Below are 19359 nucleotides of genomic sequence, written 5' to 3'. Positions count from 1 at the left end.
CTATTAAAAAATTATGTGTACACTCACAAAAAATGTTGCTAAGGTAGTCTCAGTTGCAAAAATTCAGTGTAATGCAGCATGCAACGAGTGAGTGATTGTGACAATGCACATTTTCTAACCACTCAAACCACAAATTCCTAGGTACACTCTATTATATTATACCTATATAGATTTACTATTCCTATTCCTAGCTAGAGTACTTAGGTAGGTAGGTTGACCTAGACCTCAGTGCTTACTTCAACAGGGCTGGCTCTGACACCCTACACGGCACTACAATCCCTACATACTCGACACCCCACGTAGTTACTACTTAATATACACGCAAACAAAATTGAACTAAGAGCATTAATTTTATTGTAGCTATAATATAAAAAAATTAAGGGATAAACAATAGAATGAAGATTTCGCGCTAACCTTATAGATTTTGACATATTAATGACATTTCCGACTTGTACCTTCATAGTACCTTCATTGCAAATTGCAAAGAGAATCTCGAGAAGTAAACTGGAAAGGTTTTGGTAAATAAAATATGCTTGTGGTAGGTTAGTTCTTTAATCAATTTTATTATTACTTTAGGAATATTCAGACGATGTAAGTATACCAATGTGCCTCACTAGCATTACATGTGCATCAACGGAAGCACGACTTGCTCTTCATTTTACTTTTCAATTGGCAAAATGTCTTCGCAGCATACGCCATTTCAACGAAGAAAAAAAAACATTCAAGTGTCACGACAGTCACTAAATAAATAAGGTATTTTCACTCTGATGACAATTTAACTAATCACTGATACGAACGTATTTAACAAGCATAATAATTAATCGTATTACCATCGAAAAGGCTGGAAAGAATGTCGACCGCGTCATCAGACTCTGACTTGGAGTTCCAGTCGTACTCGGAGCGCACGCTGGCGCTGATCAAGCCGGAGGCTGTCGAGGATGCCGAGGCTATAGAGAACCACATACGGAACAACGGATTTATCATACTCGCTGTTAGTCTACTTCACATTTCTTTGTCTATAAAACCGATTGACCCCAAAGATGTACGCTTTGCTTTAAATCTAGTCGGGTTCTCTGTTCGTAGACGCTTTTCGCTACATACGGGTTTTCCCATGCTATCGGCTACGCTCGTAGCACGTAGCTCTCGCTGGTACTCGGCGCGATTCGGTAACTGAATTAGGGATTAACTTGATATGATATGGTAAACATATATTAACTACTATTTCATATCTAGTCAATCTCTAATTCATTTCCCGAATCGCCAGCCACCATAAGGTACTTTTTGCCGTGGAACGTCACATATTTTTACTTTCATATCTAGTGTATCTCTAATTCATTTCTTTCTCCAATTCATTCATGTTTTAAGACGTCCATGCTGTTAATTGATTCACATTTTCGAAACATGTGACTTGCATCCGCGCACAACGTGCGTCGCAGAGAGTTATTTTATATTTGCATTTGTATGAAGCCATACTGTTGTTACTGGAGGGGTTAAAAAGTTTATTGTTTTCTAAAATTGCTATTAATAAATGAGAAATGACGAATATAAGAGCCACATAGGTAAGCTAGCTATTTAAATTAGGTTCTGCTTTAAAATCTTAATAATATGGAGAGCGGTAAGAAAAACTCAGGCCAGTGTAAACAGCTGTTGTGTGCGATATGAAAAGTAAGGAAGTGGGTGAAAAGAGAGAGGCATGGAATATTCGTAGGTATACCTATACATTATAACCTAATTGAAAATACCAAAGACATAACGAACTGCTATAAAACTTGCGAAACAATAATAACTGACAGCGTAGGGGCTATTCCCGGTTGTCATTTTCCCGGTAGTGTACCAGGTCAAAATTAAAATAACTAGATGCCACCGGCTTCCTCCTGAGCTCTGTCTGTTATGTGTGAGAGCGAAGCACTGATGCCCAAATTGAATTGGTATATTCGTTTGTAAATGCGCCCTCTGTTTATTAGAATACCTACCTACTTATACACACGAATTTTGCCACACGTGCGGTAGACGACGACATTTGGGCTTTATTGCTTAATATACGCGCGGTTACGAATTACCACCGTCCTCATATCTACTTTTGTTTATGTGACTTTGTTATTACAAGACGACTTTACAAAACCTTAACAATAATTGATTTCACTTTGTGACGAAAAAAGAAGTCTTGTTTCCATATCTACTTAGCAATTTCGTTAGGTACTGTCAAACTCGTATTGCTTCATTAGAATCAGGCATTAAAATGGCACCCCTTTTTTACATCCCTTGGGATGACGGCGCGGCGGGTCCGAATGTCCGAGCTAGGGTCGGCACTAACACCTTTTCTTGTTAGCCGTTTTGTATTCACCGTCAGCAAAGAAGTGATTCGATAAAAAAAAACAAATGTCGTTGTACTTATGTCATTGTGTGGCCATTGGAAATAATAATCTGTGCATTGTTGCTATTAGAGCAAAGTTTGTACTATGAGTGCTAGTTTTGAGTGCCGAAAAATCGAAAGATTCTATAATAGAATTACGAGCGTAGCGGAGCGAGGACCAAAGCCACGAAGTGCAAAAAAACTTTAGTCTAGGTATACCTACACCTTTACACCCACTAACAAAATTCACCCATTACTAATAACCCCTAAAAATACTCCCGATTATGTGTGGAAATAGTTTTGGGACAACTAGAGCAATAGCTAAATTCTTGCATACCATGTCGTATCCATGCTTATTTTCTAGCAAGTTAGAAAATGCGTCGTCCCTACGCGCGTCCAGTCGTCATGTCCAGGCGAGGGCGGGCGATATGCAAAGTATCACAGCGAGGGGTGTCGCTATTATTCCGCGTCACAGCCAGCCCTCGTGCAGGGCTGCCACTGATAAGTTATTTTTCACCACACCAGCTCGGAAAGAATTACTTTGCACTTCAAAAACGAATAGCAAAGTTGCATTTTATCCACATGTGAGGCAAAGTAATCAAATGCAAATTTTGAGTTGTTTTCTTATATTTGCTGGTAGAATTGACTTTTAAATGATGATTTTGGATGATAAATATTTAATAACATTCATTTGGATTTGATTTGGTTTGATTTTGTTTGATATTTTACATTTAATATTTGCTTCGGGTTGGTGTGGTGAAAAATTTTGTGTTTCACTCGGGGGCAAATTTTGATTAACCCTCGTGCTTTGAAACCCTCGCAACGCTCAAGATTCCATTTTTCGAACCACTCGCTACGCTCGTGGTTCAATTTTGGAATCTTTCGCTTGCTCGGGTATCAATATTAGCACGAGCGGTTAAACAACAACTTTGCCCCCTTGTAAAACAAATAACTATTACTGTAGGTACCTACTGTCGACTAAGCCGTTATTTATATATAAAAATAGATACATTTAACTGCACTCTGAGTGAATTCACAAAGATAACAAGCCGGCAATTATGCTATCTGCCAAATATTTAGTTACTTAGTCTGTATTTACCTACTGTAATATTTTTAAGTGTGTTGTTGACTTTTAATTATTTGTCTTCCTTTATGTAATACATATCACGTATTGGATTACTCTGTAAAGTGGTATTGTATAGTTGATTATAAAAAAATAAAAATAAAGAAAAAGGTTTTTTTATGAATATGAGTGATATTATGATGTAAGATTAACTAAACTCCATAAAACATGTACTTCTGCTGTGCTAATGCTGCTGCGCGTGAATAATAAGATTTCTGTCTTAAAACTATTGGTTGACTCAAATACCTACCGTATTTAATTGATTTGACTCGTTATTAAAATATCCGGCCGTCACGCGTCACTCTCGAACACCGGCGACTTTTAGTACCTATGTTTCCTGAGAAATATCTCAAGAAATTGCTGTTCAATTAGTTCACGAGTCATGAGTTATTTTATCCAGTTGACGATTTAAGGCAAGTAGAGTAAGACCTAGAAAAGTCTGCAGCGGATTTCATAGCTCACGCAGTATTATTTTAAGCGTCAAACTTCTATGAAATTATGACGTAATAAATAACACTGGCAGCGCGAGGGCTATCTAAATCGCTGTAGACTTTTCGTAGCTTAACTCTACCTATTTCATTTTATAAAAGGCTACTTGATTTTGTCAACCCTAATGATCTACTATGCTGACTCTGGAGCACCCCAGCTATGTTATCTATGGAAGCCATGAAACTAATTAAATATTCTTGTTGACGTTTGAAGGGCCAGCGTAGGCAACTGACGGATCTAGTTATTATTACATACGCTTAGGGATTCCTGAACGCCCTCGGGCCTCGCTTCCCGCGATTTATGAAGGGTTCCGTTCTCCATTGCTTAACTTATATATTTTGTATGAACTTGGTATGCTTAAAAACTAACTTACATGGTGGTTAAATGTTTCATCAGGTCGATTTTTATTACGCTACGTTAGTAAAAAACAAACAAATATTGTTACTAAATTTTAGTTTCGCTGTTCGCATGCAAACGTTGTTTAATCTTAAACACAAAAAACTCGTAATATATGTACCTAAACGTAATCTTATCATTATGAGAAGAGTAACATAATTTTGACATTGATGCAAATGTATAATGTAATTATTATAACTAGCTATATAAGACCCTAGTCATTGCGCTAGTTTTCGTCCACTTGAATATAAATCTACTTGCTGCACAAATCTGGACTTAGTGCAATCCTTAATGTCTTAACAATATATCTACTTATTTGCTACTCCATCATGAGGACGAAAACTAGAGCATAGACGGAAACTAGCGCAAAGACCTATATCTACTAGCATTGTATTCAACAGAAACGTCAAGTCCACTTGACTCCAGAGCAAGCGGCGGAGCTGTACAAGGGCCACTATGGGCGCCACCACTTCCCGCACTTGATCGCGCACATATCCCGAGGGCCGGTCATTGCGCTCGTGCTCGCGGCTCGCAACGCTATACAGAGGTGGAGGACGCTTATGGGGCCCGCCAGGTAAGTACATGTCCCTGTAAAATTAGCATAAAAAAAGCGGATGAGACTCCGCGGTAAAAGTATTAACAATGTTTACTTTTGCCGCGTTAAATAAATCTTAATTTAACATACTATATACGAAGTAGCTCCATAAAGTCTTACAAGTAATAACTAACGCTGTAAGTCAACAAATTCCATTTTATGCCAAAACTGCCGTACCTATATCATTTCGGAAAAGAGCTGATACTCTTCAAACTGCTTCGATAGTGATGAAACATAGCTAAGAACTACCTTACCTACTATTCGCTTTCACATAAAAAAAGGCATCGTAAACCGCCCCTATCCGTTGGAGCGCGCCAATGTCTGTCCGTCTGTGGCGCGTTGCCACAGACGGACAGACACGGCGTCAAATATATAACACCATAACACCACTCTTTTTGCGCAGGGGGTTAAAAAGAAAAGTAAGTGTGGCAGAATACCAACTTTAGAATGTGAAAAATATAAACATTAAAGCATAATACAAAAAAAATATTCGAATTTCATGGATTGCAGGGTGGAGGAGGCTCAAGCGTACTGGCCGGAAAGCCTGCGCGCTTGCTACGGGCGCCGCAGCGCGTTCGGCGAGTACTTCAACGGTCTGCACGGCAGCGAGAATCTCGCAGAGGCAGTTAGGGAGATACACTTTTTCTTCCCCACTAGTACGGTTTGAACACTTTCAAATAGGATTATTGCAGGATAGAGTAGAGGAGGCTGTGACTACTTTAAGTATGGCTTGTAAGAGGTAGATATTCTTAAAAAATAACTATTGCACTAAACAACAAATTTTGTCATAATTAAATGTAGGTATTTCTGAACAGGCGGTATTATAGCAACAAAGAGATCTCCAGACAACCTCGGGGTAGCAGGAGACACAACAGCTGGCATTTTCATTCTTAAAATTTCTAAGGTCACACACCTGCAAAAATATTTCACACAATCATGGGTCTAACACAATCATTGCGTTATATATTTTGCTACAGGTGACTGCACATACCTATTAAGGCCCAGAACCAGATGCATCAAACCACACTTAACAGACTGATACAATATTTTGCGATCGCTTTAACGGTGACGGACGGTTTGGTGCAACTTACCCTTAGTATTTGACCGTAATTGAGCCAAGTTAGCCCTTCATCGATCATCTCATCCACAGTGGTAGTCGGGCCAATCCTCCGGCGCTGGCAAGTGAAGGACTACATCCAGAAGCACCTGACGGAGGCGCTGACGCCGGGGCTGACGACGCTGGCGCACGAGCGGCCGGCCGAGCCCGTGCTGTGGCTGGCCGAGTACCTGCTCGCCAACAACCCCAACGAGCCGAGCGTGGCGCCGCAAGCGCGCGACATGCGCGAGGACGAGCGGTGCCTCACGCCTCAGAGCAGTGTGCGCTCCAAGGAGTAGCTTTCAAGCGCCACTTCCACCATCCCACTAACCTGGGGTTAACCTGGAGTTACCATGGCTTCACAGTACAATTTTTACCCTTTATTTAAGTTTTGACACTTCGGTGACTTGGCGTTCGAGTAACTGCTTTTGGTTTTGACACTGCGTCGAAAAGGTTAACCCCCCGGGTGCAAGTGGCCATACGGGTCATACGGATTACTATTATTACTTTCATGCTGGGATAAAAGCGAAATCGTTTCGTGCTCGTGGCGATATCGATGCGCGCTCGCGGCGTGCGCGCTAGCCTCGCTTTCAACTCGCTCGCAAATCGCCAGTGTCAAAAATTGCGCTTACGCTAGTCTAAATTGGGTAAAATATGTTGTTAAATTAATAATTTATGCCGTATTTACATATCAGAAATAAAACAACCATAACATTTTCTCAAATTTTATTCATAGAAACATGTTACAAATCAGTTTATCACAGGCTAAAGTGAACCTATTGAACAATGAATAATAGTTAACATAGGCTGTGAATAAAACAAATTATACTTGATTAAGTCTCAATTATTTTACGTACTTGCACAAATAAACTAAATACCCTCTTAAAATTAATCGTTACACAGAAATTAAAGCAAAAAAGGTTTGAAATTGTTAAAAGTTATGATATTTATTGCTGTGAACTGGGTTATATGAGTTATTTGAATTTAAAACGACTGTGACCACTACTCAATCCCTCCGTTTCCAATAAGTACAGTCCTTTAGAAAAATATATCTATACATTCACTAGTTTCATAGGATAAAACGCGTAATAATCTCCTACTTTCCTGCCTATGTAATAGTCACAGTAGGTTTAATGAAATGATATCAACTTACAGCTACAAAATTTGGTAAAAAAACATGGCTTATTTTAACTGGAGATTGCTGATAACCGCCACCTCGCTGTGGCATCTGAAAAAAATATCTCCAATTTAGATTGTAGGGCCATTTGTTAAGAAACACACACATTCATTCACAAAAGTATGCAAGGAATTTTCTGTTCATATACCCATTATAAGCAGACATTTGACGCCAATTCATCACTTTTTCTCGCTGAATGGTTCTACTCTTCAAGTCGAAGGAAACATTATTTTCTTAAATCTTGCTTTTTCCAAATGCGTAAATTTTACCATTGTCTGAGACAGAACCGGGTTTGATAAAGTTGAAATAATGTCGTTGAAAGTTCGACCACCAGATGCTAATCTTAACGGTATTTTATTTTCTAGATCGTGTGTGATTAGATTAGATAGACCATTATAAGAGTTGATTGAACATATAATCAACCAAAAAGAATACTAACACTCAATGGTTGCGCGAGTGCAAGTGCACGAAGGCGGCGTTGGTGTCGGCGCAGAGGCCGATCTTCTGGCACACGGCCTTGGTGCCGTACTGCTCGATCAGGTGGATCACGGAGTCGCCGTAGATCTCCATCAGGGTGTGGCACTGCAACACAAGCACTCGATCAGCCACTCATTCATGTGTTTAAATTAGAGTTAACTTTGTTAGGTTGCTGGTTTGACAATCATTATTACTATTATTGGCAACAATTTCTCTTTTTTGAATACAGTGAACTTGTGAAAATTAAAGTGATTCGTTCTCTTTGCCGTCAAGGTACACCCTTATAAACACAATAATTAGGTCGAAATTTACCTTAAAATATTTTTATGTCCAAATCTGATTTTCAAAATCAAGAGCTCGTATATTTTCGAAGTCGGAGATATAATATAATTATGCTAATGCTGCAATGCTAGCGTTTCCCCTTAGGGTGGTATTCCATCTGTCCAATATCTTGGTCCAATGTCAATGCGTCCCACTCTCTCATTAAGCAAAATGTGAGACAAAATACACATCGGACAACGAAATTGGACAGGTGGAATACCACACTTAGGTAAGTTTGGAGGAATTTCAAAATAGGAAACCTTTGAGCCATTACGTTTTTAGTTCAATTAAAGAACTAAACTGAACCAGAGCTTGAATTTTATCAATATCAAGAGGAAGATACAAAGTGAAGTCGAATAAAGCTTTCTGTCAACTGAAAATTGTTAGTTACCCTCTGCGAGTACTTGGCGGGCAGCAGAGAGCACGACTTCTCGACGATGTGCACGATGTCGTGGTCGACCTTGTCGTTGCTGATCACTTTCTTTACGGCCACCACCACAGTCTCGCACACAGCGCAGTTCAGCACGTCCTCTGTACAAACATATGGTATTGTTATATTATAATTATGCATAATAATTTCGTTCTAACGGAGATACAGAGAGTAGGTGATTCTTTACTACGTTACAGCATTTCGCTACAAGAAAATACAATTTGATTATATATGTCTCTATTTTTTTCAGGCAGACTTGTTTCCGTTTTCCTCGAGGATTTCTAAGTCTGGCGTTGTATTTTTAAAATTTTATGTTTTGGTTTATTTAGTCATATTTGAATTGTAACTTGGAGTATTATCTTCGCATCTGGGTGCCATGGTTACGCGTCCTGGAATCACTTGACTGAAGCAGGAATTTTGTGTAATGTAGGTAATTTTATAATTGTCGTCGGGCTGCAGCTCCTGCGCCAGCAGACTGATGACCAGGTCGGCGTACTTCACGAGCTGGTCGCAGTCGGCCGTCACCTGCCACGTCCGTTACCTCTGATGGTGGAGATGGCGCGGCTGGAGTCGCACAGCTTGAGCTCGCGGCAGATCTCGTCGGGCTGCAGCTCCTGCGCCAGCAGGCTGATGACCAGGTCGGCGTACTTCACGAGCTGGTCGCAGTCGGCCGTCACCTGCCACGTCCGTTACCTCTGATGGTGGAGATGGCGCGGCTGGAGTCGCACAGCTTGAGCTCGCGGCAGATCTCGTCGGGCTCCAGCTGCTACGCCAGCAGGCTGATGACCAGGTCGGCGTACTTCACGAGCTGGTCGCAGTCGGCCGTCACCTGCCACGTCCGTTACCTCTAATGGTGGAGATGGCGCGGCTGGAGTCGCACAGCTTGAGCTCGCGGCAGATCTCGTCGGGCTCCAGCTGCTACGCCAGCAGGCTGATGATCAGGTCCGCGTACTTCACGAGCTGGTCGCAGTCGGCCGTCACCTGCCACGTCCGTTACCTCTGATGGTGGAGATGGCGCGGCTGGAGTCGCACAGCTTGATCTCGCGGCAGATCTCGTCGGGCTCCAGCTGCTACGCCAGCAGGCTGATGACCAGGTCGGCGTACTTCACGAGCTGGTCGCAGTCGGCCGTCACCTGCCACGTCCGTTACCTCTGATGGTGGAGATGGCGCGGCTGGAGTCGCACAGCTTGAGCTCGCGGCAGATCTCGTCGGGCTCCAGCTGCTACGCCAGCAGGCTGATGATCAGGTCCGCGTACTTCACGAGCTGCTCGCAGTCGACCTCCACCTGCCACGTCCGTTACCTCTGATGGTGGAGATGGCGCGGCTGGAGTCGCACAGCTTGAGCTCGCGGCAGATCTCGTCGGGCTCCAGCTGCTACGCCAGCAGGCTGATGATCAGGTCCGCGTACTTCACGAGCTGGTCGCAGTCGGCCGTCACCTGCCACGTCCGTTACCTCTGATGGTGGAGATGACGCGGCTGGAGTCGCACAGCTTGAGCTCGCGGCAGATCTCGTCGGGCTCCAGCTGCTACGCCAGCAGGCTGATGACCAGGTCGGCGTACTTCACGAGCTGGTCGCAGTCGGCCGTCACCTGCCACGTCCGTTACCTCTGATGGTGGAGATGGCGCGGCTGGAGTCGCACAGCTTGAGCTCGCGGCAGATCTCGTCGGGCTCCAGCTGCTACGCCAGCAGGCTGATGATCAGGTCCGCGTACTTCACGAGCTGCTCGCAGTCGACCTCTACCTGCCACGTCCGTTACCTCTGATGGTGGAGATGGCGCGGCTGGAGTCGCACAGCTTGAGCTCGCGGCAGATCTCGTCGGGCTGCAGCTCCTGCGCCAGCAGGCTGATGACCAGGTCCGCGTACTTCACGGACTGGTCGCAGTCGGCCTCCACCTGCCACGTCCGTTACCTCTGATGGTGGAGATGGCGCGGCTGGAGTCGCACAGCTTGAGCTCGCGGCAGATCTCGTCGGGCTCCAGCTGCTACGCCAGCAGGCTGATGATCAGGTCCGCGTACTTCACGAGCTGCTTGCAGTCGACCTCCACCTGCCACGTCCGTTACCTCTGATGGCGGAGATGGCGCGGCTGGAGTCGCACAGCTTGAGCTCGCGGCAGATCTCGTCGGGCTGCAGCTCCTGCGCCAGCAGGCTGATGACCAGGTCCGCGTACTTCACGGACTGGTCGCAGTCGGCCTCCACCTGCCACGTCCGTTACCTCTGATGGTAGAGATGGCACGGCTGGAGTCGCACAGCTTGAGCTCGCGGCAGATCTCGTCGGGCTGCAGCTCCTGCGCCAGCAGGCTGATGACCAGGTCCGCGTACTTCACGGACTGGTCGCAGTCGGCCTCCACCTGCCACGTCCGTTACCTCTGATGGTGGAGATGGCACGGCTGGAGTCGCACAGCTTGAGCTCGCGGCAGATCTCGTCGGGCTGCAGCTCCTGCGCCAGCAGGCTGATGACCAGGTCCGCGTACTTCTCCACGAACTGGTCGCAGTCGGCCTTCACCGACTTGGGCATGCGCTTGCAGATGCCGTGCACTACGTTTTTAATCTCGTCCTGCAAAGTAAAGTCAGCACATAATTATATTAATTATTGAAATAGTATTAAAACCAACATTTAGTCCGGCTCAAAATCTTGTCTTGGTTTGATTGGTTCAAGCCAATAATACGATTTTTGAATGAATGGAGATAAATTAGACTGCAGCAAGTACTTATTGATGTTTGCAGGGGGAGGGGGTACATACACTAAGTCCGGAGTGCATGACGCATGAGGATTGCTATAAGTAATAACAGAAGGTATCGTATAAGGATGGTATTCCAATATCTTGGTCCAATGTGTATTTGCGTCTCACATTTTGCTTAATGAGAGAGTGAGAGATACCTGATTGTGTTTATCCTTGATTTCGTCATCGATCTCCTTCATGACGAACTCGCACATGACGCACACCGTGTTGGCCTGCGGCTGCTTCACTACGCGCCCGTTCACTGTGTTGTCGGGGATTTCGTTCGTTTCTACAAATAACATCATACCATTACTCACTAAACCGTTATCCAGTTGCATAGAGTTAGACCTGGACAAGTCTGCATCAATTTTGTAGCACACGCAGTGCAAGTGTTTATTATTGTCATAATAATTTCATAGTAGTATGATGTTTTAAAATAACACTTGCACTACGTGTGCTGTCAAAATTGGGACTTAGTCTGACTCTACAATTAAAAGTCTCATAGAATATCTAAAAAAAATAACCCTTATAAAAAGCCATCAACTGACCGATATCAGCATCCTTCTGCTTCATAGAGTCCGGCAGCAGGGAGATTCCCTTCCTGGGCTTGATCCTGGGCTGCGCGAACCACTTGTCGATGCTCTGGCTGGTGACCTTCAGCGGGTCCTCCAGGTTGGCGGTGCAGAGCCGCAGGTACACGCAGATCTGCTGCGCGTCCAGGTTCTTCACCAGCATGTCGATGAGGGTCTTGCTGTACGTGTCCACGAAGTCCACGCATTGGAGGCGCGACTTGTCGGAGAGGTGATTGCAGAGCCCGTCGAGGGCTGCTTGGATGGCCGCCTGAGGATGATTAGTAGATTTAATTACACTATAACTTGATTGACAAGTTTTTGACTAAGCTGAAACACAAGTTGGGATCCACAACGACTGAGAAGATTTCGATAAACATGGGCGCTGACATCGACTATGGACGAGACTGACTAAACCTGTCCGATGACTTTAAAAAAAAACCCTTATGGTACTTTTCTAAATCCATCCAATTGGCAAGAGACCGCACAGGACCGAGAAAAGTGGCGCTGCCTTGTGTCGGAGTCGTCGGAGGCCAAGTCTCATTTTGGGTCTCTGAGCCAACGGAGTAGTAGTATGTAGTACTTTTCTAAATAAAAGGATCCGATAATACGAAATCGTAATAGATTTGGAACCTACATCGGAATTAATAACTTTCTGTTGACACATCACGCCCATAATAAAATAATCAAGGAGGTATAATTATACTGTGCCTATACTTTAGGCATGTACCCTATAAAAAAAATTTCAAGCACAACAAAAACTATATTGTATGTATTTAGTAGTTTCAAGTTCCAAATGAAGTACCTCGGTACGATTAGTCTGGATCATCTGGTTGAGCTGTTCCACGGCGAATAGGCAGAGCGCGCAGTTGGATTTCTGCACGGGTTTAGTCACGCGCTTGATCTCCTGGGTTTGTGGGCATATGCCTAGTCCTGGGCATACCTGGAATATAGGGAAAGTAAAATGACAGATTGCAGTCAGGCAAACCGATTTGAATCGCTGATTTCGCATGCTAGTTTGTCTAACCTAATTTTGTTGATTAACACTACTTAAATTCACAAATCACAGTTGGAATATGTGTCGTTTGCACTATAACGTCGTTATCTCATCATGTCGCGACAGAACGCGGTGCAGTAGATAGTTATTTCCGGCAATAACACATTATTGAGGCCAAGAGCAACTGGGGAAACATGTTGTAGATATATATGCATGAAATGATATGATGCGAAAGTGTGTTACTAGTAGGCATGAGCCAGTGTACTAATAGTGAAGTGCCGCTGGAGTTTCCAAAATTTGGAAATATCTACAACGGAAAATTTCGGAAATTTCTCATGTTTTTGTATGGAGAGATAAATATTCCGCAAATTGCACATGAGTAGGCCAGTGGGCCCCACACATGCCAGACTTGTATTGTATGAGGTAGAAGTTGTTACTTACGCTTGCGGGGTCAATCTCCTGCACGAGTAGCGCGATGACGGCGGCGCCGTACTCCTCGACGAACTGCTTGCACTCGCCGTCCAGAGACCTGGGCAGCTTGACGCACGCCTTCTCTACTGTCGCCTTAATCTTGTCCTGGTAACAACATTATAAGCGCGGTTACTTTCTGGACAGATGTATCCAGATCAGGTGAAATAATGGCTAACCTCGTATTTCGTACGTGCGGTTACAATCGCATCGATAATACTGAAATGAAGCTGCGGTCCGCCTCGCAGGGCCCTATCGCGGTCCCAACCGCAAGTGCGTATGCGTCCTTTAGGGTGGTATTCCACTATTCATTGTGCATTCCGTTTTACTCCCTCATTAAGCAAAATGTGAGACGCAAATACACATTAGATACGATCCTAAGGGAAGCAAAGCATTGCACGACTAATGCTAAAGTCAAATAGGATATCACGACGTGAAAATATCAATTATTATTATATTAACTAAAAGGTATAACAAAGAGTTATTTCAATAGGCAATATTTTACTAAGAGAACATGGCAATTTTCTTTGCATATGCGTCAACTATTCATCAAAATGATTCTAACCAGACCGCAGATGCAACGACCAACAGAAAATCCTGTAAAAATTGTCAATCTTTGTCAGTTATACTCTGGTTTCCTAGTATAGCGGTGCCGTCATATAGCGGCCGGCTCCATACAAATACTACGACATCCATATTCAGCCGTATTATTTACTATGGAGACGGCCGCTATATGACGGCACCGCTATCAGGAAAACCGATGTTTACCTCGTTGGCGGAGTCGCTGAGCTCGACCTGCAGGTAGTGCATGAAGTACTGGCAGAAGGAGCAGGCGGCCTTGCCCTGCGGCGGCGGCACGCGCACGAACATGCGCTCGATGGGCAGGTCGGGCACGGCGGGCGTGTTCGGGTCCGAGCCCAGGATGCGCAGGTTTATTTGCTTGTCGCCGATTTGCACGCGGTGCTAAAACAGGATAAAAATCCGTAGATAGGGTCGGTTGCACCAAACTGTTCGTATCGTTAAAGAGTTCTCTAAATTTTGGGGTAAAGAAAGTTTCATAGTAAGGCGCCGGGGCGCCTTGGCTGACGTTGATCAGTCTGTCAAATGTGGTTGGTGCAACTGGCCCTTTTATAAAGGGCTGATGTAGACGGCGCGCGAACTCGCTTGCGATTTTAGTTACATTGCGGACTGTTGGTTGCGTCCAATTGTAATGAAACTCGCGTGCGAGTTTTCGCATCGTCTAAATGAGCCCTAATGGTTCCAGCTGTCTTGGTACTAAAATGTGTCTGTAGTCTTAGTTTTTTTTTTGGATATCGCATATAAAAAGATATGTTTTGAAACGATTAGAGCGACATTAACTTTGCACGTTTATATTCACTGGTTAAGTATGTGCCCATTCGTAAAGTATGTTAGAGTCTACAAAATGTTATTGATGTATGTGTTATGTTGATGATGTATTTGGGTATTTACATGATTTTAACGAATTTGACTTCTTATACCTGTCAGCTTTTGTTAGGATTTCAATGTGGGTAAACAGACAACAAAGTTTAAAAACCCTACTTTAGGTAATATCCAGTGTCAAGCCAAATATTAGAAACTAGTAGCAATTTTTCATACTATACAACTCATTCTCAAATTGAGATGTTTAGATGGTTAAAAAATGTTAATCAATCAATTATAATTTCAATATTCGTAATTTGATTAACAATAGATCAAAATATTAAAAAAACAAATTACAATGACAAACCTACCTTCTCAGTACTGTAGCTATTAGCTTCGTCAGCGCCAATCAGTTTGGAGGACAAGGGCACAGCTTTGACAGCCAGTTCCCTGGGTACTAGCGGCGCCACCGGGACCTCGACGCTCTTGCCGCAGATGCCGATCATGGAGCACAGCTCGTAGCCATTCAATGACAAACCTACCTTCTCAGTACTGTAGCTCTTAGCTTCGTCAGCGCCCATTAGTTTGGAGGACAGCGGCACAGCTTTGACAGTCAGCTCCCTGGGCACGAGCGGCGCCACCGGGACCTCGACGCTCTTGCCGCAGATGCCGATCATGGAGCACAGCTCGTAGCTATTCAATGACAAACCTACCTTCTCAGTACTGTAGCTATTAGCTTCGTCAGCGCCAATCAGTTTGGAGGACAAGGGCACAGCTTTGACAGCCAGCTCCCTGGGCACGAGCGGCGCCACCGGGACCTCGACGCTCTTGCCGCAGATGCCGATCATGGAGCACAGCTCGTAGCCGTTCAGACCCGTCACCAGCGCGCGGTAGATCTCGTCAGAGTACTGCTCCACCAGGGACAGGCATTCGCTCTTGAACTCGCCCGTCTGTTTGCAAAGACCTGCGGAACATGTTAAATCACGATCTACCTGCAATAATATGTTACTCTTCGAAGGCCGCAAAATTATGTGACACGCTGTTATGGCTCTACAAATAAGATCGTGTCAGATATTTTTACGGCCTTCGTTGTGTAACATATTATTACAGGTGACTGTACATCGACAAGTAAAACCAACGCTTTGTCTTGTGTTGTAATATTATGTAAAATATCTGGGAGACCGAGCTTTGCTCCGAAAATATAAAAACTCAAAAATGTGCGTTTGTCAGAGATACATAAGACCAAGCTAGATCGATCTTTCGCCCCCGAAAACCCCCATATAGCCCACATATAATATCATGTCAATACCGTGCAAGGAGGAGGAGGAGGAGGAGGTTCCAACCGGTACGAATGGAGGTCCAAGGGGGAGGCCTATGTTCAGCAGTGGACGTCTTATGGCTGAGATGATGATGATGATGATGATGATGACCGTGCAAGGAAAAATCAGTAAAAGGATTTTATAGTATGTTAGTCGATAATATTGTTTTTGGTTTGTTCAAACGGGTGAGTGTACTAACACATTGACTTTTCGCTGTCATTATTCAAGTTGATATTTATCGTATACTAATAACTTACCAACTAAAATCTTATGGAACTCGATTTCGGTGGTGTTAGCGACGAGAACGTCACGCAGGTGGGATACCAATTTTTCGCAGAATTCACACGGCACATCCCTAAAAAAGAACAATTAATTATAAACTACTTTTTTTTTCTGTAAGACATACGTAGCATAATAAAATTAGGTCGGATAAATAATTTTGTATGTATAGATACTTGATTAATAGTGATAGGTATTGTATTATGGCACGGGCAGATTTCCGCCACTAGGTGACTGGTGCCTATATTGCGTGAAGATGATAGGTACCTAATTTCTCGACTATTTTGAGGGAACAAAAGCGTCGCCAAGAAGTGGTGAGCTCCTTGGCGATGGGGAGGGTAAATGTGTTGTGAGATGCACTGACCGCTGACGTGACAGACGTTGTCAGACTTGAGGTTCTACTTCAGCTAATCGATATATTCTCGTAGAGATTACACTACTTCAGTGAGCTTGATGAATGATGGGTGCCATCTATTTGGCATAGTTTTTTATGTCCGAAACGTATTTGGCATACCAAGTTTCGCATAATTTATTTAAGACGAATGATGAATGATGAAGGAGAAGGTGTAGTCATCGTAAATGAGGTCCTCCTCTAGGTAGCCGAGATGTTCTCGTACTTACTCGACGTCAGTGAGCTCCTTGGCAACGGGGAAGGTGTAACGGTCGTGACTGTGGACGCGGTAGTTGCACTGCCCGCTCACGTGGCAGACGCTGTCGGGCGTGAGGTCCTCCTCTAGGCGAGATGTTCTCGTGGTACTTACTCGACGTCAGTGAGCTCCTTGGCAACGGGGAAGGTGTAACGGTCGGGCATGTGGAAGCGGTAGTTGCACTGCCCGCTCACGTGGCAGACGCTGTCGGGCGTGAGGTCGTCCTCTACGCGAGATGTTCTCGTACTTACTCGACGTCAGTGAGCTCCTTGGCAACGGGGAAGGTGTAACGGTCGTGACTGTGGACGCGGTAGTTGCACTGCCCGCTCACGTGGCAGACGCTGTCGGGCGTGAGGTCCTCCTCTAGGCGAGATGTTCTCGTGGTACTTACTCGACGTCAGTGAGCTCCTTGGCAACGGGGAAGGTGTAACGGTCGGGCATGTGGAAGCGGTAGTTGCACTGCCCGCTCACGTGGCAGACGCTGTCGGGCGTGAGGTCGTCCTCTACGCGAGATGTTCTCGTACTTACTCGACGTCAGTGAGCTCCTTGGCAACGGGGAAGGTGTAACGGTCGTGACTGTGGAAGCGGTAGTTGCACTGCCCGCTCACGTGGCAGACGCTGTCGGGCGTGAGATCATCCTCTAGGTAGCCGAAATGTTCTCGTCGTCAGTGAGCTCCTTGGCGACGGGGAAGGTGTAATCGTCGTGACTGTGGAAGCGGTAGTTGCACTGCCCGCTCACGTGGCAGACGCTGTCGGGCGTGAGGTTGTCCTCTAGGTAGCCGAGATGTTCTCGTGGTACTTACTCGACGTCAGTGAGCTCCTTGGCAACGGGGAAGGTGTAACGGTCGTGACTGTGGAAGCGGTAGTTGCACTGCCCGCTCACGTGGCAGACGCTGTCAGGCGTAAGGTCCTTCTTCAGCATGGCCAAGATGTTCTCGTAGTATTTGAACACGAGCATCGAGCACGAGTCGGATAAGGAGCCGGCTTTACCGCAGAGCTGTGGAAAGTTGTTGTTGATAATAATTACTGACGGAAAATGTACGATCCAGAAAAGCAGTAAAGTAAACGTACTGGTGCTCGACGCGATCCCAGTACATGTCATCTTAAAACTTACGTCATTGTCAATACTGACCGCTAAGCCCATTAGCTGTATCTCAAATAAAAATTTAAAGCAATCATAGGTCCTACATTCTTTATCTGAAAATTCTATTTTCAATGTCATTTGTTTTTGAGATACCGCTATTCGGCTTAGGAGGGCAGAATAGAGGTGATGGCAAGGTGTCATCTATTGGGCATTAACATATCGAGCGCTAGTACGTTTACCTTATAGGCGAAGTATTTTATTTCCTTTTACCTAAAAAGTCGTAGAAAAATTCGTGCTTCGTATTTCACAGATATACGGTAAGTTTAGTGGTCAAAAGGAGACATTTGAAAATCCAGTGACCACAAAATAGGTATATGGATGGCGCTGTCACGGCTATACATTTCAGCCACTTTCAGCTATAAAACTAAGGGGCACGAGGTTTTCTTAGAATTTCTTCTCTTCCATTATTTATCATAAATACTTGCTTTAAACACACTAAAAGTTTTCTTTACGAATCGAATTTATAAGGTGCCATTGTTCAAAGTGGTCCCACTGTGACCCGTATTCACCACATATACCGGGTGTGGCATGTAATATGAGAAAAAAATTAAACTGTAGGCTGTACTCCTCATACTGACCAATATTTGTTCAGCGACTTTTAAAAATAACTTGTGGTTTGAATTTTAATACACTTTAAAGTTTATTCTAAGACGCAATGTATTGCGAATTTTGTTATGTTTAAGGCGTGACAAGCAACGTCAATCACAATGATATGGCGTGGCGATGGCGTCAATTGAAGATAATATTTATTTTGTATGAAAAATAGAGAGTATTTATGCTTCATAATTTTTAAAAGTTGTTGAACAAAAGTGTCACCGTTTGAGAAGTACAATCTATGTTTTAATTATTTGCTCATGTTACAGGCCACACCCGGTATAAGTAGTTGTCCAGTAAACATGCGGCCGGTAGTAGACGGTCGGGGAGGCCTTGTACTACATGGAGGCGATCAGTTGAGAAAGAGGCTGGCTCAACTGGACTCGGCTGGAAAGAGCTGGAAGAAGCCGCTCAAGATCGTGACAAATGGAGGATTCTTCTGCGAGCCCTAACGTATGCGGAGTGAAATTTGGACAAAGTTCAATATTATTTGAAATAAAAAAAACACCATCCTTTTTTAAAATAATTATGTTTTTATAATAATGTATATATCAAGGCTTAGTGTAAAAAATAGGTTACTCCCATGCGAGATACTTTACGGCAGTTCTGTGGTACTTTGTCCATCGCTGTCGAAAAAACAGATGTCGGCATTTTATTCAGCTCCGATTTTTTTTTTCGAATCAAACTCTGTAGATTTTTGGGACGAAAATTATTGCAATATACTCGCCTCTTTAGATTTGCCCAAAAATCTTCTATAGGGCGAAGTTGCGGAACATTAGGTGGA

The 19359-nt window shown here is 44.1% G+C and overlaps 2 protein-coding genes across 2 annotated transcripts in view; one reads left to right on the top strand and one right to left on the bottom strand.

The window, feature by feature from the left end:
• The first annotated feature begins 738 nt into the window (after nucleotides 1–738).
• On the top strand, nucleotides 739–6353 carry LOC134670754 (nucleoside diphosphate kinase homolog 5-like). Its single transcript, XM_063528572.1, has 4 exons — nucleotides 739–991; nucleotides 4763–4935; nucleotides 5467–5612; nucleotides 6107–6353. The coding sequence occupies exons 1-4, from the start codon at nucleotides 851–853 to the stop codon at nucleotides 6349–6351; spliced, it is 705 nt and encodes a 234-aa protein (XP_063384642.1). The 5' UTR covers nucleotides 739–850; the 3' UTR covers nucleotides 6352–6353.
• A 410-nt stretch (nucleotides 6354–6763) lies between these two features.
• The window catches only part of LOC134664471 (uncharacterized), a 28804-nt gene continuing 16208 nt past the window's right edge, over nucleotides 6764–19359 (bottom strand). Inside the window, exons 10-22 of the mRNA XM_063521145.1 lie at nucleotides 17641–17834; nucleotides 16169–16266; nucleotides 15298–15556; nucleotides 15231–15246; nucleotides 13981–14151; nucleotides 13186–13320; nucleotides 12553–12690; nucleotides 11727–12018; nucleotides 11337–11467; nucleotides 10823–11012; nucleotides 8419–8558; nucleotides 7669–7811; nucleotides 6764–7280 (exon numbers count right to left, since the gene is read on the bottom strand). Coding sequence (XP_063377215.1) covers nucleotides 7671–7811; nucleotides 8419–8558; nucleotides 10823–11012; nucleotides 11337–11467; nucleotides 11727–12018; nucleotides 12553–12690; nucleotides 13186–13320; nucleotides 13981–14151; nucleotides 15231–15246; nucleotides 15298–15556; nucleotides 16169–16266; nucleotides 17641–17834 — 1905 coding nt within the window. The 3' untranslated portion in view covers nucleotides 6764–7280; nucleotides 7669–7670. The remainder of the gene's footprint in view (nucleotides 7281–7668; nucleotides 7812–8418; nucleotides 8559–10822; nucleotides 11013–11336; nucleotides 11468–11726; nucleotides 12019–12552; nucleotides 12691–13185; nucleotides 13321–13980; nucleotides 14152–15230; nucleotides 15247–15297; nucleotides 15557–16168; nucleotides 16267–17640; nucleotides 17835–19359) is intronic.

This window comes from Cydia fagiglandana, chromosome 1 (assembly GCF_963556715.1).
Source record: "Cydia fagiglandana chromosome 1, ilCydFagi1.1, whole genome shotgun sequence".
In the NCBI taxonomy this organism is placed as follows: Eukaryota; Metazoa; Arthropoda; class Insecta; order Lepidoptera; family Tortricidae; genus Cydia; species Cydia fagiglandana.
This window is presented reverse-complemented; position numbering and strand designations above follow the sequence as displayed.